The sequence below is a fragment of the Schistosoma haematobium genome, chromosome 1 (genome assembly GCF_000699445.3).
Source record: "Schistosoma haematobium chromosome 1, whole genome shotgun sequence".
Taxonomy (NCBI): Eukaryota; Metazoa; Platyhelminthes; class Trematoda; order Strigeidida; family Schistosomatidae; genus Schistosoma; species Schistosoma haematobium.
The window spans coordinates 42,284,207-42,309,975 of record NC_067196.1 but is presented as its reverse complement, the minus strand read 5'-3'; the positions used below and the strand labels follow the sequence as shown (position 1 = coordinate 42,309,975).

Genomic DNA, 25,769 nt, shown 5'->3' with positions numbered 1-25,769 from the left:
AAGGAATCAAATACGACGTCACAAGCTATGTAGCAGGCCACGCCGGGCTTACCATTAAAGATGACATAAGTTCGACAGTGCCTTTACACGTAAAGATGCCACAAGTATCCACTACACACGTAATAATTTATAATTGAAGGATTCTAACCCAGTCCAATAAGAATCTAGAAACTAAGGAGTGTGCTCAGCAAAACAAATTTGGTCGGAACCAAGATCGAGGGCATATGAAAATATCTATATTGGGGATCTATTTACTACTACACTATCCTTATCACTGAAGTCTAAAAATAAAGCAGACTAGCCCAAGGAGATAGAACAAAGAGTACATAATAAGTTTCAGTTGCTAGGAGAGTGTATGGGTTCTTAGAATATCTCACACAGACATCACCTTCATACCTTATCAAAAATTTTGTTTGGAACGTTTAAGATGTGAGCTTATAATGAGCAGGTCATAAGGGCGGGATTATCTGGCTGAGGGAGGCTGGGCACATCCTCGTGTTTCCTATCTCCAACTTCCAGAGTTTTGAGTTTCTTTGCAAGTAAGACTCACCTTTAAATAAATTTACAAATTAGGCACAGAAAGTTGATTCTTTCAGTTCATGCTTAGTTATACTTGGTTTTGAAATATAATAACGCTAGTATTTCGTTCTGCATTATTTCAGAAGTTTAACGTCCAAATCTTTTGCTAAAAATTCTGAGATAGTAATTTATTACGGAAAAATCAGAATCCTGGAACAGACTCGGTTTTTTTTGTTTGCTCATTATTCCTGACTAAAGTCTCTGGTCTGTAACATGTGTAATATAATTACAACATTCGAATCGTTGACACGTATTTTCGGATTGAATTTTCCCGTTGCAGTGCGTAAAGACATCCAATATATAGTCCCATGTACCAAAAGGAATCCACTCCGTCTTATATTTGAGTAACGATGGGTTTAACAACTCGTCTCCCCCCACCGGGTTCTAGTATAATGTCTGGATATGATGAGTACCTAACGAGTCTGGGAATTACTCCGACCACTTATTTACAAGTTTGCTAGTGTTGCTGATACTTAAATGTACCCACGGATTATTTTATAGTGTCGCAGAGGTTGGTTCACTTAGTTCATTTATATAAATGGACATCCTGTAGCTAGTAAGGTTACGGTGATCTGGCGAAGTTGTCTTTGCAGATGTGCTTCATATATTTGTCTTAAAATGTTTCCCCAGCCACGTGAATAACTCAGTCCCTGTTAAATGAACTATTCGTTTCAGGTTACAGTGAACTTAACGCTTTGCTCCACGTATTTAGTTGCTTTGGATCTTTCTGTATTGCCCAGCTAGTCGATTAATCTGTGCATCAGGCTGTTAACTAAGTTATTTAGCCTGCCATAAATTCTGTATGTTCTTTGTTTATAGTTTTGCTCAGCCCCGTCTTCGTTTTCATAACAAAAATTTTACGTTCTCACTTGTCCCTTTTGCATAAGTAATAATAACATTTATTGCCGTCCTTCTACACAATTTTGGTGTCAACCAGCCTGTTTTCATGTCATATGTTCAGTTCGCAATGTTTCTCTTTCGGACTACACTCGACTTCGTGGTGAAATCCACTGTATCAATCATGTTTACAGAATGAAGTTATGAAAACAGACTAACCACTTCCAAATATTGCTGTTTTACTATTTTCATTTATCACGCAGAGGTGGCTTACTGGCCAAGGCGTTTGAATGTTACGTCCCGGGTTCCAACCCTACTTCGCGTGCTTCGATTTAGGCGGTTGAGTAGTATCTTTAGCACTTACTATGGCTCATACTTAGATACTTAGTGAATGAGCTAATTTACTCTATACTCCATTTCAAATAATACATTTTGTACAACTCTTGTTGAATTTGAAGCGTTTTTATCACTACTTTTTGTGGTTCGCTGTTCTTTTAGTCTTATGCTAAAACGTCCATCCTTATTGTTTTTTTTTTCACGTAATTTTCACACCACTTTAGTGTAAAACGTAGCGATAAAATACTTCTTTAAAACCAGATCATGTATTTATTTATTTATTTATTATTATTATTTGAACACATGAATATTGGTACAAGAGAGCGCCAATATATATGCGCCACACAAAACAATGAGAATTCGAAGAGAAAAAAAGGTATGGAGCGTAAAAAAAGAACAATAACGAAGAGATTGGTGTAAGGTAGTGTGGTAGTAATGAGGGAACGGAAAGGTACAATCAGAAGAAATCTTTCAGATAAGGGAGACACAACCACTTTTTATGAAGAAAGTAAAAGAAGGTTACAACAGGATCGCCACTGGCTTCTATTCTGAGCCATATCTGATAACGTCTCTAGCCACTGTGTAGCACCATCTCTCGGACCCCAACCAGGGAGTCGTGAAGGACCAACAGAAGCCAGTCCTTTGCAGCTTTCTTTCATGCCACGACACCATGTCATGCACTGACCACCTCTCCGCTTCTTCCAACCAGTCTCACAGTCGGCAAATAATGCACGACGTGGAATTCTCTGGGACGACATTCAGAGAACATGTCCAAGCCACCGAAGTCGGTGTTTCAGGATGGTGACACCAATTGAATTATCATCTCTGTGCCCTAACACACGATGCCAAACCTCTGCATTACTGACATGGTGTTGCCACTCAATGTCAGCAATCCTTCGGAGACAGCGATGATCGAACACCGAGAGTCGTCCAACACCCTCAACTCGGAGAGGCCAGGTTTCACAAACATAGAGCGAAACTGCTCTCACTGACGCGTTGTAGATCCAACCTTTTACAGCCAGACTAGCATCACGAAGGCGCCAAAGGTGGCCCAGATTGGCATAAGCCGCTCTGGTTTTCACTATACGTGCATTGATCTCATCACTCACACCCCCACCAGCACTTATGCAGCTACCCAGATACACGAACTTCTCGACTACGTCTATCTGCTCACCATCCAGGGTGAGTACAGGATTGGAATCCTGCCAGTCTTGTAGAAGTACTTTGCACTTCGAAGGTGCAAAGCACATACCATACCTACGGACACTGATTGCCAACTGATTAAGTGCGGATTGCATGGCTTGGGCATTATCGCACAGTAAGACAATATCGTCCGCATACTCAAGGTCGAGAAGTCTTTCTCCAGGCAACAGATCCACACCACCATTACTTACATTCATCAGAGCTGTTTCCAGGATGTCATCGATGGAAAAGTTGAAGAGGAATGGTGAGATTGGGCAACCCTGCCAAACCCCACTGCTCGAATGGAACAATGGAGAGAGGTGGTTGTATGCCCTCACTCTGCCTGAGGTGCTTGTGTATAGGGCTTTTAGGATGTTAATAAACTTCTCAGGCACACTCTTCTTCAATAGACAATCCCAGAGAACAGTCCTGTCCAACGAATCGAAGGCATCCCTGATGTCAAGAAACACTACGATTGTTGGCCTTTGATAAGTATGGCGGTGCTCTAACATTTGGCGGAGGGTGAATATATGATCAATACATCCTCGACCAGAACGAAACCCAGCCTGCTCCTCGCGAGTCAATCTTTCTCAGGTTTTGAACAACCTACGAAGTATGACGGAAGCCAATAGCTTGGACGCAATCGGAAGTAGACTTATCCCCTGATAGTTGTTACAGGAACGACGTGAACTCTTTTTAAAGATAGGGACAACTATCGACTCATTCCATGACGTTGGTACACTCTCTAGTTCCCAAACCTTTGTAAACAACGTCGTCAATTCCTTAGTCAAAAAGTCACCACCATCTCTAAAAAGAGCCGGAGGTAAGTAATCTGGGCCAGTTGATTTGTAACGCTTCAAGAGTTGGAGTTCCTTGCGGACTTCCTCCTCGTTTGTTGGATCAGTCGTCACCGGCCATGGAGGGCAGGACAGTCTGACCGATGTTGCCGGGGCAGCAGGCCAGTTGAACTGCCCTTCGAAAAATTCTGCCCACCGTCCAAGACGTCGATGGATGTTAGTGATTGGCATCCCATCATCCTCGCAGATTGTTTCACTCACATCAGACTTCTTGCTTCCAGTGGCTCGGATGAGCTGGAAGAGCTTCCGGTAGTTACCAGATGCAGCTGCTGCTTCCAGCTCATTAGCACGCTTCGACCACCAGGCTTCTCGGTCCTTACGCAAGCTTTGCCCAATTTCATTACGTAACAACCTTCGTTTATGGTCAAACTCGCGGTCACACGGAGTAGACCGACGGGCTTCAATGAGTTGTAAGGAACCTGAAGAAACCCAGTGTTTATAAGCGGGACGTTTCGCGAACCCACAACTGACTGTACCCGCCATTTTCATGGCGTCATGCAATTGCAACCAATGCTCATTAATACTTTTCGGTGGAGTGGTAGCTAGCCTAAAGGCTAGCTTGGTTCGATACTTACTAGCAACAGAAGTTGCAACCAGCTTGCTAATATCAATCCGTTGATGGTGGTCACTTCGTTGTCCACTGAAAAGTAAGGCAAGATTGGCGCAGATCAAGGCATGGTCAGAGTCCAGATAGGTACTCCAAAAGGAGCGGCAGTCTTGTACACAACCACGCCAGCGGTAGCTGATTGCGATGTGAACAATCTGAGTCCAGGCTTGGGATGCAGAGGGAGGACGCCAGGTGGCACATCGGCGATGACCGTGCCGAAAGTTAGTGCTAGCCAGAAACACGTTGTGGTCTGTGCAAAGTTGCAGTAGACGGTCCTCGTTATCTATTCTGCGACCAACGAGTCCCCTTCGGCCACCTAAACGACTCTCTTCTGTGCCTAGACGCCCGACCTGAGCATTCAAGTCTCCGGCTAGTACTACAATATCTGTCGAACGCACTTTCTGGAGAAGAACAGATAACTGGTGGTAAAACTCATCCTTGATTGCATCCGGGCTGCAATCTGTCAGGGCATAGGCTGAGATGACGAAAAGACATCGTTTCTCACGCCGATTTCTTCTCACTTTGATGGAACTTTCTAATCTAACAGCACATAACCGACTGTTAATGGGGATTCAGTCGATTAGTGCTGCCTCAGATCTAGCGCTTAGTGCGACACCAATGCCAGCAAGACCAGACGAAGATGCCACAGGGTCCCCGAATAAGCGCACGTAAAACAAACTTTTCGAAGCGACAGATGGAGATCGAATTTGTAGTACTTCGCCAGAGTCTTGAATACGGGTCTCGGATAGACAACAGACATCGATATGAAGACTTTCCAAAGACATAGCCAGCCCTATCTGTTGTCCAACCTGCATAAGTGTGCGAACGTTGAAGGCAGCCAGTTTGAATGGCGCACGTGGTTTCAGAAAAACTGCTTCAGTACTCATATTCGGTGGTAACATACAATTTCCAACCGGACAGTGACTCGAGAACGTTTAGATACAGTCGAATTTCCACCAAAGACGAGCCGCTGTATAAGTATAAAAGAGGGTGAGTAATGTGGAAAATAATAATAATGACAATAATAGTAATAATAATAATAGTATTAATAATGACAATAATTGTAATGATAATTTGAATCAATTGATTGTTTTTCGAAGCGAGAAAAGTAGTTTCCATAGACACAGAGAGTTCATCATTTGTCCATCCTTATTGTTTTTTTCACGTAATTTTCACACCACTTTAGTGTAAAACGTAGCGATAAAATACTTCTTTAAAACCAGATCATGTATTTTTTTATTTATTGAGATCATGAACCGATTGATGTTAGACCACCACCTTTGGAAACCTGGAAGCACTGGACGGCCGCTTCGTTCTATTGTGGGACTCCTTATCAGTGCGCATCCACGATCCCGCTCGCGGGATTCGAACCCAGGGCCTTTGGTCTCGCGCGCGAACGCTTAACCAACTGGACCACTGGCCGGCATCCAATGGTGATAGTGTTGGATTAACCCCAATTGACCTGGTACGGTCGAGGAAGAGGAGAGTCAGCTTCTCCCGTCAAAATGCTTTCACATGGCCACGCATACGCATCCACTCCCGCGGAAGCCCTACCCATTTCCTCTCACCGGGGTGTTGTTAACGAAACTAATGAGGGGCAAAGAGTGAACGTCCAGCTGTTCAATCGGGTCGATAAACATGGAGGATCCGCCCGGGGGAGTTGAAGGACCCTAATTCTAAACCAGTGGTGCACATGGACTCCAGGATCCTAAGGGAACTAATGGTGTATAAAGTTATTTTTGGTCACCTGCTACCATGAGACTGAATCTCCAAACATTTATTATTTATCTAGACACGAGCATTGGTACAAGAAGGCACCAAATACATATGCAACACACAAATCAATCGATTTGTTTAAGGACTGGAATACTACCCGGGCGCCCAAACCGGAGCATGATCTAACGTTGCTTCACCGCCTTGTGGATTAGACTTCTAAGTCAAAGGCTCAGGGAGTGGTTCTCTAAGAAAGCTACCTGCTTCGGTCTGGGCGCCCGGGTAGTATTCCAGTCCTTACACAAATCGATTAATTTGTGTGGCGCATATATATTTGGTGCCTCGTACCAACGTTTATGTGTTTAAATAAATAAATAAATTTTCTGATAAGTTAGAACTTATGTTTTAAGTGTTGAGGGTCAGTTTCTTAAAATTTCTGTACGTCCTCTTGTCTAATTAAAGTTTTTCTTGAAACACTGGTGACAACTGATGACGCATACATGCTAAAGTTTACCACCCTCTTGGCAGTAGTGACCAAGTGTGCAGGTTGATGTGCTCGGTCCAAACTCGTGTTTTCTTTCTGGGGGGGTGTTGAGTTACTCTGCTCCTCATACCAAAATAGATGGATCAAATTCAAAACATCCTTTTTTGGTTAGACACGCACGTTATAGTCTACTCACTATCGCAGCAAAATAGTAGTTATAAGCACTCATCTAGAGTTCAATAGGTATATGGGTTTTGACTATAAATGCTCAAACTCACCCCCAGTGTTTTAGGAACATGGTGATAAGCGAAAGTTTATTTTAGATAGACATGTATACATACTAATCATGAGTACCTTAGGGACAGAAGCGAAGTACCCTAATAAAGCAGCGACAGTGGATAACAATGTACTTGTGGTGTTATCAAGGATACTAGGAGTTAAAGTTCAATAGTTTGTTCGACGGTCTGATTTAAAGATGAGTTATTTGTCCGCTCTCAAACTAGGATAGTAAAAAGAGAAGTGGAACGCTTTCCAATCGAACTCATATGAATCCAAGCACTAAAAATTTTCGTGGATACTAGTCCAAAATTATTGGTTATTTCGACTGAGATATTGGTTCGGGTTTATCAGCCATTATAATTTTAACTGACTAGTTTCAACCAAAGTGTTACACTACAGTGTATGTAAGATCGTCAACATCATAGAATTCTTACGACGGAATACACTGCGAAGTCGTTCATGAAAGGCAGCTCACGTGCTTGGCATTCTAGATAAACAGGTAGGATCTGATGCAAATGTGAAGGCACGGATTGGCAAAGTAAGGTTATCATTCCTACTACTGAAGAACATCTGAAACTTAAAACAACTGTCTGCAAGCCAATATCAGAATTTTCAGTGGGAACGTCAAGACAGTTCTGTTGTACAGGGCTGGTTTTCGTTCTGGTTGAAGATATATTGATCATATATTCACCTCCAGCCTAATGTCAAAACACCTTACTCATCGCAGATCTATGGGCGTTGTGTTTTTTGATATCAAGACACTTCAGTTTTTGGGACAGGACTTCTCTGAAATTTTCTGTTGAAGGGTGGTGTTATTGAGAAGTTTATTAACATCTTGAAGGCCCTGTGTACAAGCACCTTGAGCAGGGTGAGGGCATGGAACCACCTCTCTACATTGTTCTCTTTCGAGCAGGAAAGCTAGACAGAGTTGCCTCCTAAACTTTACCATCGTTGAAATTCTTGAAAAAACGGAAGTAGATAATGGTGGTATGGGTCTATCACCTGGAGAAACTTTCAAATCTTGAGCATACGAGTGATATCGTCTTACTATTCGATGATACTCAAGCTGTACAATCTCCACCTTTTGAGTTTTTAATCAGCATCCGTAGGTTTTGGTGTGTACTTTACATTAAAGTGCAAAGCACTTTTACAAAACTGGGAGGAGCCTGTGTTTGCTCCTACTCTTAGTGCGCAGCCACCAAAGATAGTCGGAAAGTTCGTATATCCAGGTAGTTGTGTGGAAGTTCTGGTGGTTACGTGCCTAGTAGGATCAGCCTTTATACAGTTAAGGCCAGAGCAACTTATACCAATCTGAACAATCTTTGTCGTCGTTATGCTGTTTATAGGTCGGGTCGACGGCGAGTCAGCGAGAGCAGTTCTCTATCTGATTATGAAATATTCTGAGTAAACCTGATTTTGAAACACAAGCATGCCTAATGACTTTTAATCCAAGACGTATTCCTTGATCTTTGGTTTAGTAAATTATGTGCGAGCGTTTTTGATCGCACGTCAACTAAACACCTCACCATGGTAAAGGGTGCATATTTGCATACCTATTCTAAATTTCCAGTCATGTGTAATTCTTCACTTTTCAATTTATTCGATCCTCTTGAACTAAATTTTGTATGTTTGGTTTTCCAGTGCGAATGACGTTCTTACTCAAACCCACTTACTTTTTATATTGTGATTGTCAAAGTTTCAATAACTTTAAGAGATAACTTAATACTAGGTTTTTTGTTGTCTATAAGCGCAAATGTTATTATTAAAAGCTCATGTTCATAACTCGTTTCTGTTTCGGATACTGTCTGAGAACTTTGATATATTTATCCTCATGTGTGTACCTCAACACATCATCGTGATTTCAATATTGTCAGTTGGGATTAGGAATAAAATTAATGATTACTTGTTATCCGTGTTTGATTTTTAGTCACCAACATTTCAAAGTATGCCTCTATTTGGTAAGCCAAAAAGCCCTCGTGAATTAATCCAAACTGTTAATGAGAACATAATCGTAAGTCTAAGCGTATTGTTTACTATTTTTTTAAGATTTTAAGTAACTGTGCCAAAACCGACAAAGAGCGGAAAAAAGCTGTTGAAGATATAGCAAGGGCTTTGACTGCTCTTCGGGAGCTGCTGACGGATAAGTCAGATACTCGATTGACTGGCAAAGAACGAGATTCAGAATTATCGAACTCTGAACGAGCACGAATTAATGAAATCATAACAGATGTAACTCATGAAATCATCAACCTCAATCTTTTGCCACTTCTCGTAAACAATTTGGATGCCATCGAGTTTGAGGTATATGCTTTTTTGTTAGGCATGTTTCATTTATTTAGAGTTCTAAACATATCGTTGATCTTTTCGGCCATATTATGAGGCGACAGGTCGGATCTTATAATCCTGCAGCTCAATATCTTCTGGCTAACTCTCAAATTCTAATATCTATTCTCCAAGGATACTCCAAACCTGACACTGCTATACACTATGGTGCAGTAAGTCTCATAGCTAGATTCTTAAAATGCTGATTTACAAATTATATCTATTCCCAACAAAGTTTTTATGAAATCATATTTCACTTCTGAAGCTTTCAGGTTTAATTGAGTAGTCTAGTGTTGTACTGGTATCAATACGCTTGTTAGAACGATTTACACAGTACTACAGATGTAGGAAAAATCTGAGAAATATCAGTTCTGCATTATTCTATGATTGTTGATTTCCTATCACGTAATGGTTCAACCATGGTATCTACAGTTTAAGAGTTTTGGGAATTTATTAGAAATCATCAGTCAGTCAGTAACAACGTAGGACTTCGTACGTACGAACATCAGTTCGAGTTGCCATACCACATTAGCACAGAGATGCAGTTGTCGATTCAAATACCGCAGTGGTAGAGGTAGTAAGAGTATAAGCAGTAATCGGGAAGATTAGGGTTTGGAGATGTTATTTAAAGAGTATAATCCAGTGAAATAAATTTGGGAAGAGAAAAAAGAGACAAGGAGGAATCAGGAGATTAGAATTTGAGAGAACACAAAGAGTGTATGCACCTGGGCCATTACAAACGATTTTGAGCCATGTCATTCAGGGTCTCTAACCATCGGTTGCTATCATCTCGCAGTCCTCAACCAGTAGTCTACACCTACCAACATGACTCAGTCCACTTGTTAGTGACTTCATGGACTTGTGCCATGTTTTGGTCTGGCCGCCCCTAGCTTTCTTCCAACCTACTCCTATACCACTGAACATCGCACGTCGAGGCAGTCGGTGGTTGGGGATACGTAGCACGTGTCCCAGCCATCTCAACTGATGAACTTTCACCACTTCATCAATCGATTTGCCATCCTTGCCTAGTACCCGTTTCCTAACAACTGCGTTACTTACTCGATGGTCCCATGATATACGAGCAATGTTTCGAAGACACCTATGATCAAATACTAGTAGCCTACGGATATCCTCTACTCTTACCGGCCATGTTTCACTGCCATAAAGTAGGACGGAACGAACTGCTGCGCAGTAAACACGTCCTTTGGTTGATAGACGGATATTTCGCCTACGCCATAAATGACGCAAGTTGGCAAAAGCTAGTTGAGCTTTCTGTATCCGTGCTGAGATTTCGTCACACACCAGACCACAAGGGCTGATGAGACTTCCAAGATAAGTGAAGCGGTCGACACACTCAACTACTTCACTCCCTATCACTAGTTCGGGTGTCGATGTAACCCAATCCTGAAGCAACATTTTGCATTTCGAGGGAGAGAATCGCATCCCGAACATGCTTGCACTGTTGCTTAGAGTGGTCAGAAGACTCTGCATTTTGCCAGCGTCTTCACCAAATAAAACTATGTCATCTGCATATTCCAAGTCAACAAGTGAATCTCCTGGTAGAAGTTCAACCCCTGGAAATTTAGATGAGGAGAGTGTTATCTCTAAAAGTACGTCGACCACAAAGTTGAACAAGAATGGGGAGAGTGGACAGCCCTGACGAACACCACTTGAGGTAATCAATTCTGATGATAGTTCGCCATAAGCTCTCACTCTACCAGTTGTGTTCGAGTAGAGAGCCTTTATAAGGTTAATGTACTTCTTTGGTACTCCTTTCAGTGACAAACACTGCCATAGAACCTCACGATCAACAGAGTCGAATGCCGCCTTAAGGTCGAGAAATACTACCATTGTGGGGCGTCTGAATGTGTGTCTGTGTTCTAGAACCTGACGTAGTGTAAATATCTGGTCTATACAACCACGTCCAGGTCGAAAACCAGCCTGATTTTCTCTAGTCTGCTCTTCACGAGCTTTAGTTAGGCGTCGAAGTATTATTGAAGCTAATATTTTAGACACTATATTTGTCAAACTGATTCCTCTGTGATTGTCACAAGAGGACTTTTGTCCTTTCTTATAGACTGGCACAATCAGTGATTAAGACCAGTCAGATGGGATTACGTCCAGTTCCCAAATTCTACCTAAGACCTCGGTTAATCTCATTGCTAATACTGGACCACCATCCTTAAAAATCTCAGGAGTGAACCTGTCAGGGCCTGTTGCTCTCCCTCGTTTCAGATTTCCTATGGCTTTTTCAACTTCGTAAAGGGACGGAGGACCTACATTAACTTGCCATTCAGGTTGACTAGAGATCGTGGGAAGCCGAAGTGTGGCTGAAGGCCAGTTGAACTGATCCCTAAAGTGCTCTGCCCATCGATCCAATCTCCTGGATTGAGAATGAATAATATGTCCATCATTCTCTGAGATTGTTTCGCTAACAATCGGTTTCCTAATACCGGTTTCCTTAACAAGTCTGAACAATTGTCTGCTATTACCTATTGCCGCTGCCTTTTCCATCTCTCTTGCTTTCGCTACCCACCGCTGTTCGCGATCAGTGCGTAGGCTTCTTGTCAGTTTGCGCTTAAGCTAACTCCGCTCTTCGTTATGTTCAGATCCAGATGGAATGAGTTTTCGAGCATCTATCAGTGCGATAGATGCTACTGAGATCCAGTGTTGCTCCCTAACCTTGTGGTTTACCGTACTGGCAGATATCACTGCTGTTTCTGGGTGCTGTTAAAGGTCTTGGGTGCTACTGCTGTTTCTACAGCTTTTCGGATATCATTCCATGCTGCCTCGGGGTGGGCATCACCTTCATGGCTGCCTAACTGTTTTCCTAGTTGTTCCTGAAATATACTCTTAGTTTGACTATCATTAAACAGGACCCTAAGAGGTTTCCTTGCAGCGTCTTTCTTACGTCCAGTAAGACGTAGGCAAATACGCGCTCGTACTAGAGCATGATCTGAATCTAAGCATGTGTTCCAGAATGAGCGACAGTCTTCTATCGAGCCTCTCCATCGGTGGCCGATAGCGATGTGATCTATTTGGGTCCAACGTTGGGACGAATTAGGGGTCGCCATGTTAAAAGATGTTTTTCCTTATGCTTAAAGTTAGTATTTGCAAGGAACAGGCGGTTATCTGAGCATAGCTGCAACAGACGGTCGTCATTATCTGTTCTTTGAGCCACAACACCATAAGATCCACCGAGGTGTCTTTCCCTTTCGCTTAGTTTACCTACTTGAGCATTAAAGTCACCAGCCACTATTACTACATCCGAGCGCCTAGCTTTTCGGAGAAGGTCGGAAAGCTTTCTGTAAAACTCATCTTTTACATCATCTGAGCTGCAGTCAGTAGGAGAATAGGCAGAGACGACGAAGAGGCAACGACGAGTGTCCCTATCTTTCCGGATCCTTACTGTTCCGTTCAGTCGGACAGCGCACAAACGACTGTCTACTGGGATCCAGTCTAAGAGAGCTATTTCTGCCCTAAGACTCAATGCTATACCTACGCCGGAGAGTCCACGAGAAGCAGCATCTGGGCTACCAGATACACGAAGTGTGAATCGAGTTGGTTCTTTATTTTGACATGGTGAGGTCAAATGAATGACGCTACTCGGATCCTGTATGCGCGTTTCAGAGACGCAGCACACATCGATGGCACGAGATTCTAAAGTCCTAGCTAAGGAAGCCTGTTGTCTTATTTGGCACAGTGTTCGTACGTTTAAAGCTCCTACATGTAGTTTAGAGCGTGGTTTCAGGAGACCAGGAATAACGTTCCGCCTACTCGAATCGTTTGCCCTAGCGGTGCGATGTGAAAAAAGGACGTGAGTATTAGTCGGGGAGATAAGAGTTGTATTAAGAGGTGTAGGAAGGATTTGTATGTGACCAACTTGGTCTCGTGTGCTGTTACGGGTAGAAATCATAATGTGGATTAATATCATTAACCCTTAAAAACTAAAAATATACTGGATTATCCGTGCTTGTTTGAAATGTTTGAATTCTACTAAAGCAAAATAGTTTAACTTCTCATCACTCTCTAAGCAGATGGTGAGTTAATAGACAGATATAATTCAGCAACCGGAATTCCATTTTACATTGCTGGTACTAGTGATACTACATAGCTTTCTGACTTTCGGTAAATGATACAAAGTCCTTTTCTTAGATCTCGTTTAGAGCTGATCCATTGCCTCTTGAGTAGTGTAATGCATTAGTGTAATACACTCCGATTTAAACTTGTCATAAGTCCATACTCCGACGCATCTACAAAGACTGACAGTCAGGTACTATCAAAAGTACCAATTCGTATATTAAATGGTACTCAGCTCAATACACAGATCTGCATATGTTCACGGAGCTGCATATCTTGGTAGATGCATCTAACTTCCTCATTGATCTGCATTAGCAGGTAACGACTCTGTTACGCGAAAGTAAACACTGCCATCCAACAGACGGAAAAACGTTAACCGCTGATTCACTGAAGTAAACGAAAATATAAATGGGTTTAAGTTTATATCGAAACACGAGCGAAAATTACCACGTGAAAGGAAAAAGTAAAATTGATGATAATAACACCATCGGAGAGTTAAAAGTTCGAAAATAATGTCCAAAAACAAGCGGAGTTGAGCGATGGGACGTAAAGATTTAAAATCCGTAGAATTTAGTGCAAGATACCGAATGTATATTCCAGTCCAATAGTAATCAATTTGGAGCTATGTTACCTAAATTGACAATTTATACTACAAAACAGGCTCACTACCGTATATATTGAAGCTGTCGTAGTAATCAGATGATGTCTGACAATATATTTCTAATTAATGAAATTCGAGGTATGACTTGTGATAAATACATGTTGGTCCAAGTTGCTACATCTTATGACACAGGTAGAGGTAATTAACAAAATGAGAAGCAAGGGGAGAGAAACAATACCGATTTCACTGGAGTTCTAAACACGAAAAATGTAGTTTTGAGGAAATTAGTATCATCAAATGGAGAAAAATTGGCGTGTTACTTAAGTTAATACTAAGTAAAGATAAAAAACAAATACAACTTCTGTAATCGGACCGTATAAAAAAGAACATATTTTGTGTATATTTGAGGATTTTTGTAGCTAACTAGACTCCTAAAGACAAAGCGAATTCTATTTTCTAAAAATCGTAGATTTTGTAAGTATCATTACCAAGGTTTGATTTGATAATTTCGAATAAATTGAGCATTGGGTAGATTGTTACAAATATATTATTTATTTATAAATCGTAGATTGTTCACTTTAGTAAAATTTATCTTTTCTCAGGTGTACCTAGAAAATATTGTGTGAAATTCTTTGGAGAAGAACTGCGAAATTTGTTGTTGACAGTAGTCTATCATATGCACCTTTGTTGTAGTATGCTAAGAATGAGCAGAAACATGAATAATATGTATTCAACACTTTTAGTTATGCTAAGGATAGAGGCGTCGTAGATTCCTGCAACATGGCGTAATAAAGAAGCTTCTCTATTTTTCCACCCATTTCCTGCGTCTGATGAATGATACGTGATATAGAATCATCTGGGAAGACATGTTTGAAACGCTAATAAGCCTTAGGCACAAGTTAGCCATGCGCATCAGTGTTATGATAAAATCTGTGAAAAAGTATTGAGGCATTATATTAGTGTTGACGCTTACCTGATTTAATAAGTACAAGTTGATGTACTTTGAGGTTAAAACACATTGTTTGTAGGTTAGTGATACTTATAAGTCGCTCAAAATGGGTAGGTGATGCTGGCTAGAGCCTACGACAGGGAAGTTGAAGGCGATTAAATGAAATATTCGTCATTTCTCTTAATTTTATCTCTACATCGACATTATATATATATATATATATATATATATATATATATATATATATATATATATATATATATATATATATATATATATATATATATATATATATAGACAGTATTGAAAATACTCATGTATATACAAAATAGAGTTTTAGAAATATTTAGTATCCGTTTGATGTTTTAGTTTCATGATAAGTTATGTGTTTATACTTCATGTATAATTCCTCTATTTTTTTGCTTTGTAACTAGATGCTTCGGGATGCATGTCGACATGAATCTTTAGCCAAAGTTGTTCTTCGTTCACCAGAATTTTATCAGTTATTTGAACATGTACAAGGCACAGCATTTGATGTGAGCTCAGATGCTTTTGCTACATTGAAAGATTTGCTTACTCGTCATAAGGCTGTTGTAGCAGATTTTCTATCAGCTAACTATGATGTATTTTTTGACCATTATATGCATATGATTTTATCAGATAATTACGTCACAAAAAGGCAAGCATTAAAGGTTAGTTCTCTCTATTCAGTATAAATTATTGCTGTATTTTCCCTTTATCCTCCTTGTTTGCTTTGTTGATCTTCCCCTTTGTTTTATTAATAAATGTGGCCATTCGAGACTGAAGTCTTTTGTGCCAAATTAAATGTTGTCTACCCAATGCTCAATTTATTCGAAATTATCAAATCAAACCTATAAACGTTGTCTTGTTCAGTTAATTATATTTAGGAAAAATTCATGTCCTTAGGGTACTTTTGCGATATATAGAATAGATGAAATATGGTTAGCAGTGGAATCCAGGACTCACGTTCCGTCCCATTTAGGACTCGTCAGCTGGATATACATGCACTCAAAGTTGATGTTCACCCGGGACTGGAACCCTGCACCTTCTGCATTAAACGCCAATATGTTATCCACTTAGCTATTGAGTTCAACTATTCACTCACTTGTGCAATGGGTATGAGTTTTAATTCAATTTGAAATGGTTTGTATTATTCCGTTGATATTTTGAATGAAATTTGATCAGTCATGTTTGGCATATGTGCATTCTCTGCAAACTGTCTTAATATATCCATTATGAATTGAAGCTAGTTATTCTTTCATCACTTCACTTCATTAGAATTGACCCGAGACGAAAAAAAATGTGTGGAAATATGATATATTTCAAAAATACTGGAACGAAAAGAGCTTCATAATAAACTTACGACAGCTTCTCAATCTGGTCTTTATTACTAATTGGTTGGAAATAAGCTAATGAGTTAACACACCTAAATTTAATCAACAAGTTATCCCATTTCTATTCTGCTGATAATAATTAAATGTCCTAAACATTGTTTTCTATATTTAAGTTCTTATAATTCCATTTTATTAATTTGTCCAAGTCATTGGTATAGAAGAGTTCCATTCTACTGTATACTTTTTTAAATGTTGTCTTTGAAACTCTGAGGTTCAATTCAGTGTGAATAAATTTTCTGAGAAGTCAACATGTTTGAATGAAGACTTGGGGTGTTTTAACATTAGTGATGTATAACTTGAAAGTTTAAATCGACATGCCGAAACTATCCTGTCAGCTTGTTTTATTTAAAGTAATTTTAGTAATTGTATAGTAGATGCTACTCACAAGTAGTATGTAGCGGAACATGGAGTCAAAGTTGCAACAGTCATCAGACGACGATATCAGTGCAGCGAATGCACGGCATAGTCAGAACACCTCGGGACCAGACGAGAAGACAGTTTTGAATACAGATTGCACCGAACGATGCAAATGGATGATAGAAGGTTATGTAAATTTATTACGTAAATACTAACTTCTCACAATAAATATAGATTCATTCTGCTTATTGCCTTCTTTTACAATTTTAGCTTAATTTTTATTGCAAAATATTGGCCATATTTTATACGTAGCTTCTCTCTCGTCACTTTTAATTGTAAATGTGTAATGCTTGGCTGAATCAAATACACTCGTTAAGTCATGAAATCATAATTTTAATATGGTGAAAAGATCTCATTTGGATTATCTCATTCACAGAACTTTTCTTTCTCATCCTGATATATATTTACAAAGATCATTATCTATGCTAACGACAGTCAGTCGAAAAGAGAAATGAAAATAAATCAGTAAACTTATAAAATATGAAATTCCTGTTTAGAAGTCCAATCAAAAACTGACTAATAATGTTTTCGAAACCAGATAAAGAATACGATATGAGAAAATTTGATTAATTTCCTCAAAATATGCTCCCATTTACATTTTTGATTCACACCCTTTTAACAACATTAATATCGTCTTTCAATTTCCTGAAACTAATTATTTCGAAAGTCCATATACAAGCCATAACTCACAGAAAAATAACTATTCCTTTTCTATTTGAAATTTTATGTTCATATTTAATTGTGAAACTCTATTTCCGTTTTTTAATGATCTTATTCCCAGTTGTTAGGAGAGCTTTTACTTGATCGGCATAACATCTCAATAATGACCAAATATATTGCAGATCCGGAAAACCTCAAAGTCATTATGAATATGTTGAAAAGTAAAGAAAAGCAAATTGCTTTTGAGGCGTTTCATTGTTTTAAGGTTAGTTTGACTTGCAAAAATATATAAAGTATTTGTTTTTCATAAATTTATTGTAGGTCGACAGGTATTTTTTCGTTAATTAATTCACTTACAACTCTATGGACTTATTAATAGATATCATATAAGTAAATGAATATTTATGCAAAATAGCTTGAGTGATTGCTCTTTCAGCCTAACATAACTTACGAATTGTTCGTAACTCACTTTCTTGCTAAAATGGTAAGTTTGTGATAAACAAGTAATATAGCATAAGTTTGAAGATCTCAAGGTATCATTGGTGGAAACAGCATATTATAAAAGCTGTTTAACTGTATGAAGTGTGACAAATATGCATTGATGAACGAAGTCAGCGTTTTATATATTTTAGTTCGTGTGCGGCTTGAAAATCATATCAGCTTATTGATTACAGCTTTGTAGGTATCCTGTAGGTATTCTGTTTCGAGCAAATGTTTCGATTTATCTTAATATTCTAATTTCTGCTTGCATAACTCGTGTTGAAACCCGAGACAAAAGAGTCTTTCGATTTTTTGACAGTGTTTTCATGGGTAACTCATGAGCTCCCATGTCTTAACAAAGTTCATTGATACTGTCATCAGATGTACTAATCTCAAATATTAATTATTCTATTGCGTTGTTACATTCTTTTTAACCTCTGGCAATCAACAAAACTCACAGTAGATAAGGTTTATATTCAATATGATCAGTTAGGTGGATTTTCCAATTGGCTTAATAGTCTACTGTGGGAAGTAAATGAAATATTTTAGATAGTATTTTATGACTTCTGACAATCCTTTGGTGTTGTAAATATGTCACCGATGAGTTTACATTTGCACTAAATTTTGGTCCTGAATTTCCTACGGCTGGAGTCCGACGATTAAGCACTGACTACCGTAAGTCGTTTTATTGAGTAGTTTTGCCTAGTAGCCATGTCGGTCAATAAACATCGATTACTACCTATAATGAGAGAAAACTAGACGATATACTGGTATCTATTTAGTAAGATGCTAGTTTATTTGAACAAGCGAATAATTTTACATCGGATCATAATTAAGTTGATGTGTCTACTTTAAGAGCAATAGTTTATCGATGATATCAGTAGATTAATCTGTTATTGATTCATTATTTAAACCAACAGTAATTATCACGGTGAATAATTTTATGTGGATGCAGAATTTATTTCTCTGTGTTATCGCTTTTCTTGTCTAAATGTAGACTTTTTCCAAGTTGACTTCCACCTTTCAGTCTACGATGGAATAATGATGTGTATTGTTAAATTGGTTTATTATGGTGTGATATTATTTTAAAAATCATCCTTCTTGAATCTTCAATGTTTATCAAGATTTCACATATTCCTCTTTTTTTTGGTTCTCCTGAAAAGTACATCTACACATGAGTGGATAGTTGAATTGCATGTCACTTGTGTTTGTAATATAAAATCTTTTATTATTCGATTGTATGTCTTCATGTGAATTAACAAAACGTATGTACGTGCATGTTCAAGTTTACATATTCAATAGCTTAAAGTGTAATAATTGGTTTTGTTTTTCTAAAACCCTGCTTATTACACCTAATGAAGATCAATAATAAAATAATGATATATTTTTAAGTAGAGATCAGAATTTCTTACGTTTTCCAGCTTAGTTTAAATTTCCTCTTCAAGAGAGGAAATAAATAAATAAACGATGATGATGATAATAATAATATTTATTATTAGCTTTATTCAATATTATGTTTTTTGGTACAGTATAGAATTCTCAACATAAAATATTTGAACATGTTTCCGTTTCTTACTTCTTGGTCGATCTTGACGATAAATATTTGGTGATCGCCAGTTAGAAGTTAGCAGTCCAATGAGTAGATATCTAAGTAATGTACATTCTTTAAGCTGCATATCGCCAGCAACCACGATATCTCCGGTTGGGCCTTTTGTAACTTGTACATCGAGAGGTTGTACAATTTTCATAAACGCTCTTGAATAGGTTATGCGATTAATAGCCATAATGATGTATTAAAACAATAACTTGTTTAAATATCTAAATGTCAGGAACAAGTAGCCCAGATGTTCAAGCAGGCCGCTATTGATAATATCCGAATTACATTGAGATGAGTTTATTTAGTAAAGAAGAACAAGATAGAACATTAAGCTCAAGGAAAATCAAAATAAGTTTGATTATGTCATTCACGTCGTTTTTGGTTAAGGTAGTTTTTTATGTGACATCACCGTATGTATGATGATGGGTGGGAAAAATATAAACAATCCAAGTTGGATGGGTGGTACAGCTTTCCTTTCCATTGAGAGCAAAGGGATTTAGGATTTTATGGAACGCCTCAACTACTGGTCTGTCATGATAATTGAAGAAACCTTTCTCAATTATTTTTTATTTTTAATATTGATTTGGTGATTATTGAATATAGTATGTACTGGTATTCTTATTGGACTTGTAGATTTCCATGTTTTACGGGATTATCAGAGGGTCTTTTTATATAACTTGGGTGTTCCTTGACATTAGTCGAAATTTCACGAAACGATTCCTTAATGTAGAACTCATCACGCTCGACACAAACTAATCTGTAGACATAATTGTGTATACATCTAGAACAGAGAAATTTTTCTAAAGATTATTTAACAGAAAACTAATTCAACAGAAATTCACAGATTCATGTTCCAAGTAATGAGAAACATTTCTTTGGTTTATAATTTACCACATTGTAGAATCTTTTCCCTTAAAACACTACAAATTATTTTTTAATTACACATTTTTCCGTGCCTTCCCTGTTGATCGCAACGTTTTTTCCTTTTGCCTAATACCATTTTCATTCATTCATTGTAACAAGTTGATAAAAAAGTGCTTTAAAAACAGTCTAAGCACCAATATTGACAGCTATTGTCAAAAAGCTTACTGATTAATAATGTATGGTATAATTGACTTCATCAATTAGGTGAAAATAATGATATTGTCGGATTATCATAACTGAGCTTTTATTTCTATACTTCCATTGGCTAATTTCTAGTTTTTATCTTTATAGGTGTTTGTTGCAAATCCAAACAAGCCACCAGCTGTTCATATGATTCTATTTCGTAATCAGGAAAAATTGCTATCCTTTCTGACAGATTTTCAAACTGAACGTACAGATGATGGTCAATTCAATGATGAGAAACAGTACTTGATCAAACAGATTAGAGAATTAAAACCAGTGCCTATTTCGTCTAATCCAAATCCCACATAATTGAGCTCAATTGCACGTTCTACCTAATAGAAATTTTTGGTCTTGTTCTTGTCATTATTTAATGTGTCAGATTTGTATAAAATATGGTCTATGCCGTACATTCTTCAATTATAATATGTAGTCAGTACTCGATTTTAGATCCTCTAACACGTTTTGTGTAATAATTGATAAATATTCTGTCAGTAATTGTCTTTATGTTGCAAAGACTTAAATATTTTTGAGAAAACTGTATTATTTACCATAAGCAATTTTCATGTATTATCTCATACTAAAAGAAGAGTAATTTTTAATGCCTCTGTTTGTTGATAATCTTCTTGTTGTATACTACACTTATTATACTTGTTACCATCATACATTGTTAATCCGAGTTATGTAACCTTATTGGCTATAAATAATTTTACAACTCTTTCCTCATACAATTCTCTCTTTTTTGCATACAAACTTTTTCGTTATTTCACTCAATCGAATAATTTGTTTTAGTTCAGTTAGATTTATGCGAAATATTTTTTATCCGTTTATCTTGATGGAACAAATTAGCTGTATTTTACAACCTTTTTGTACAACACTCAAATTTTGTAGAATATAGCATTGAATGTGTATATATACTTCTTTAGACGTCCACCTGTCTTTCCATGATAATTCTGTGTAGTTAAGTCCTGCATATTGATTCAGCCTGTTGATTTCTCCCGTTTTGTTTTCCTTCTTTCCTGCTAGATTTTTTGCATATTAAGGACTGTTAGTCGCGGAAGTGTCAGAGAAATTGGATTTCTTTTTTCGTAGTCTATGTAGAGTATTTTTGTTGAACTAATAAATTTTTTTGATGTAAACATCATTATTTACTTACTATTTAACTTTTTTTTGATAGTATGTAGTAATAATGGAGTAATTGGATTCTGTTCTCTTTCTCCCAAACTGTTTCTTCCTCCAATACATATTTCTTTACATTAAAGTACATTCAATAATTCTGAATTTCTATTTTCCTACCTATGATTTTCTTTTTACTGTTAATATTATGATTGTAGCAATTGTAGATGCGTATAATTCTTGTTGAGAATCCTCGCCTGGTCTTTTGTTATTATTATTCATAATTCTACTTTACTCTTGTGCACATATTTAGTAATGGGAACGTATAGATTGAATAATTGGTGTTCTACTATGTTAGCTTATTTCTTATTATTATACCCTACATCCTCTTACAATTTAAACCAAGCAGATTAGTTAATCAATGTTAATTTATCGAACAGTGTGATTAACAGTGAATTTAATCTTGGAATGTCTCCATATTTTAATTGTTCAGTTTTATATAGTTTAGGTTGTGCATTGCTTTCTAAAGGCCTTAACTTTATAAGAGTTTTGGTCATTTTTAGCACAACTGATTACTTTGCATCCTAAATAACGTATTAAATTAAATTTTGGAGATTAGGATAAAATTATGGTATTGAGAACCTATGTGAATTGCAACTGCGTATTGGCGCAGCTGCTATATTCATTCACAACTTTTGTGAAAGCGATATAAATAATTCGAAATAGTTAAGAGTATAAGCAAACAAACGTTTTTAAAGTTCAATATTGACTAATTAGCTGTATGTAGTTGAGCTGTAAACTGAAAAAGGTAATATGACGCTAGGTCACTTGTTATCTACCTTAACTGACTATTTACAATGTATTATATTATAGAAATTCATGCAACCAATGCTACCTTAACTACTGGTCTCACTTTTGATTAAAGCAAAACAGTAATACCATGAATTTCTTTTTGTCATGGTCTAATTGCAACACAATCTACCAAGCTATTAAGGTGTAAATAACTGACTGAAAATCTCTATTCATAATTTTAACGGTGAAAAAATACATCTTCAAGGATTCAAACTATTCGGATACATACTGTGTCATTTCAGTCATTACTTTCTCACTTTAATGACTAAAAAATGAAGTTAATAGACATCTATTTCTGAGAGGAAATTTTAGAAAACACTTATTTGGCTGAGCGATACAGCATCAAAGGATTTAGTAATAAATTTCACCATGTGTGATATTGCTCAACCATGTAGCACAATATAGAAACATGACCACCGGATTCACATCCTTTAAAAAGTTTCGTCACCTCATGAATCAGCTTTTACCGCATTCCGTTTGGTTTTACAGATTGTCTATGACCGGATCCACACACTAGCCCTAGTGACTACATTTGCCTTTTTCATTGTGAACTGATATTTATGATTAGAGTAGACTGGTGATTTCGACTGTTTGACCAATATTTAAAGTGCTTTTTATGAATTAGTACGTTTATTTGTTCTTTTGTGTATTTGTCTGGTAAGTTATTTCACTGCTTTTCATGTGTTTGTATTTCTTCTGAGAGCACAAGAAATTAGGTATTCAAATTACACTAATATTTTTGCTCCATAAACTTGTAAACCCTTACAAATAACTTAGATCTTAAAAACCATACTTGACATTTTATCGTGTAAAACTTCAGTTTCGTTTATGGTTAAGGAGTTATTTAATTATTAAGACATGTTAGTAGTTAGCCTTTTTTATTTATATATTTTTATGTTTTGGAGATGCGGATCATTTTCATTGTTCATTCAGTAATTAATTTGCATTTAGGGGTTAATATAATCAGTAAATAGATACATAAACGAGATTTAATTCCTAAGATCACATGAAAGCAATTCGTCATACTTCATTGAACTCATACTTCATAGGCCGTATGTTTATTCATGATATAAATAAACTCTTTTGGCTTCATAGTTCTATCTTCATTACATATTCCTCCTACAGATCTTATTCACTAGTTTTTGATTTGTTAACACCGTCGTTTATTAGTGGGCGATATATTTTATGCTAATAATCATTTCAACCTTATTGCCAGTGTATTTTGAAAAACAAACAAATGAGCTGTATTTAATAGTTTGTGAACAAGTTACGTGAAATTAATTTCTATCCGTCAGGTGTTCAGAATATATCACAATACTGTACTTGTGTACTTAAAAGTATTTCAAACCATTGATAATAGGTGATCTGATTTAATTATTCAATTATACTTGGGTTTGACCGTTGCATATATTTATAATTGGGTTGATAATTGTCGTAAGCTCACCGAGATTGCTTCTTGATGGTTAATTAACTATTGCAGCTCACTTCCTGTGTGTACATTTATATATCTAGCTTCTAGATGCACCTAGTGTGTGTCAGCAGGGCTAGTTGTGCTGCCCCATTGTCCAAAGGAAAATAGACGGGATTGAGATTCTCAACAACAAACCAATGGTTGAAGGTCGGATGCCGGACTAGGTCAGGAGTCCGCTTTATGATTTATTTCACACCTTGAAATCGCTGACTGTAAGGTGAACATTGTTGACAGAATTTTAGAGGTGACAAATGTTAACAGTGCAAATGCTTGTTGAAAAATTAAAGGAATATAAAATGGGTCAATCATTGATATGTTTTGTAATCTATAAAGAGAATCATTAATTCCTGTTTTATTCAGTATTAATGATATACCGAAGAATATCACTTTTCTAACGTGTATCTCGAAACATTCATCATGGGTTAAATTATTACTCATTAAAGATTGACAAGTTTTTGAGTTTTCCGACCACGACCACACGATCCTGTTTAAATTACTGAGTTTAATCAGCTGGTCGCAGCCATCTTATTTTAATGTTTCTGTCAACGTTTACGGGCGCCTTTTTTTAAGTCACGGGGCGTTTAAATTACCAAAAGCTTGTAATTGTACGGAAGTTTTATCAGTTGCCAATCATCCAACGTTTTCATATTCGACGAAGCTTCTATGAGGCTGAGTGTAGCCTTCACGAAAAGGGACGTACTGACAACAGCACATAGTAAAGGATAACAGTGTTCCGAATTCAAACTAAATAAATATCTGGTCCGCACGTCTACGGTCAGTTCTAAAGGCTACCTGTTTTCTTATGGGTTTACTGTTCTTGAGGTTAAGCAAAGGGTTGTGAGATTATAGAAATCAAGATTTTATAAGTTGTTAGTCCATCTAGTTCATTACTATCATAAGAGAATGTATCTTGCTTTCATAAGGATCCGACTAGCTACTTAAATTAGCCGAATAGATTTGTATTCAGCCCCTAAACGGCAACTAGTTTTTGTTAGCGTGACTATTAATTCGAGATCATCGAAATTTATTCAGTAGTGTTCAAAGCTCATTGGCATGAGTTTTCAAGCATCTGTTGGTTTGATAAAAGTTGCTAGAATCCACTAGCATTTCTTAGATTACTTTATTATAAAAGTTATGTGACTTAATGATAGAAATCCAGATAAGTATGCCAATGAACCAGACATTCATTTGATTATGTTCTAATTTCAGTGTAATTTATCTGTTAGAACCTAAAACGAACAGATCTACAACTGATTTATTTTAGCAATTCCCCTCTTCACTATTGTTCCAAACAATTTTTTTGACAAATCAACAGTGTTATTTGACCATGAATAAAGTAGTTTAAAGTGTAGCATGAATCAGGAAACATATATTAGTTTATGATGCCGTTGCTTTGTAAAGGGATCAGGATTGTATGAATGTATTTTATTTGCGCACGAAAGATAACAAAACTGTGTGGTCCTTTCCACTTTAAACAATTAAGTTTATGAAATATCTCATCAAATAACGGATCATTTACTAAATCTATCTAGGGTTTATATTTTGAAATCCACTTACTATTCGAAATAACTAGAGAACAAATGCAGTTTTATTGAGATGATGAACCGGTCAGTGTTAGATCAACAAGTAAAACCTGAAAACATTGGACTGCATCCTAGTATGGGACTCCTCAGCGATGCGTAGCTAGACATCAACACCACTGAATGCCGGCTCAGTGGTCTGGCGGTTAAACGTTCTCGCGAGACCAATGGTCCTGGGTTCGAGCCCGACGTGCGAAATTGAGGGTATACATTACTGGAGAGTCCTACATTAGGACGAAATGGCCGTACGG

At 37.4% G+C, this 25,769-nt stretch overlaps 1 protein-coding gene across 1 annotated transcript; it reads left to right on the top strand.

The window, feature by feature from the left end:
• Positions 1 to 275: 275 nt before the first annotated feature.
• On the top strand, positions 276 to 24,274 carry CAB39 (Calcium-binding protein 39). The gene is made up of 7 exons (XM_051218250.1): positions 276 to 539; positions 8,802 to 8,885; positions 8,921 to 9,175; positions 9,214 to 9,369; positions 15,261 to 15,518; positions 17,440 to 17,583; positions 20,611 to 24,274. The coding sequence occupies exons 2-7, from the start codon at positions 8,820 to 8,822 to the stop codon at positions 20,809 to 20,811; spliced, it is 1,080 nt and encodes a 359-aa protein (XP_051074094.1). The 5' UTR covers positions 276 to 539; positions 8,802 to 8,819; the 3' UTR covers positions 20,812 to 24,274.
• The last annotated feature ends 1,495 nt before the right edge of the window (positions 24,275 to 25,769 follow it).

Coding starts and splice junctions, on each gene's coding strand:
- CAB39 (XM_051218250.1), top strand. CDS start 8,820: ATGCCTCTATTTGGTAAGCCAAAAAGCCCTCGTGAATTAATCCAAACT. Junction 9,370..15,260: donor CTGCTATACACTATGGTGCA/GTAAGTCTCATA, acceptor CTTTGTAACTAG/ATGCTTCGGGATGCATGTCG. Junction 15,519..17,439: donor CAAAAAGGCAAGCATTAAAG/GTTAGTTCTCTC, acceptor TCTTATTCCCAG/TTGTTAGGAGAGCTTTTACT.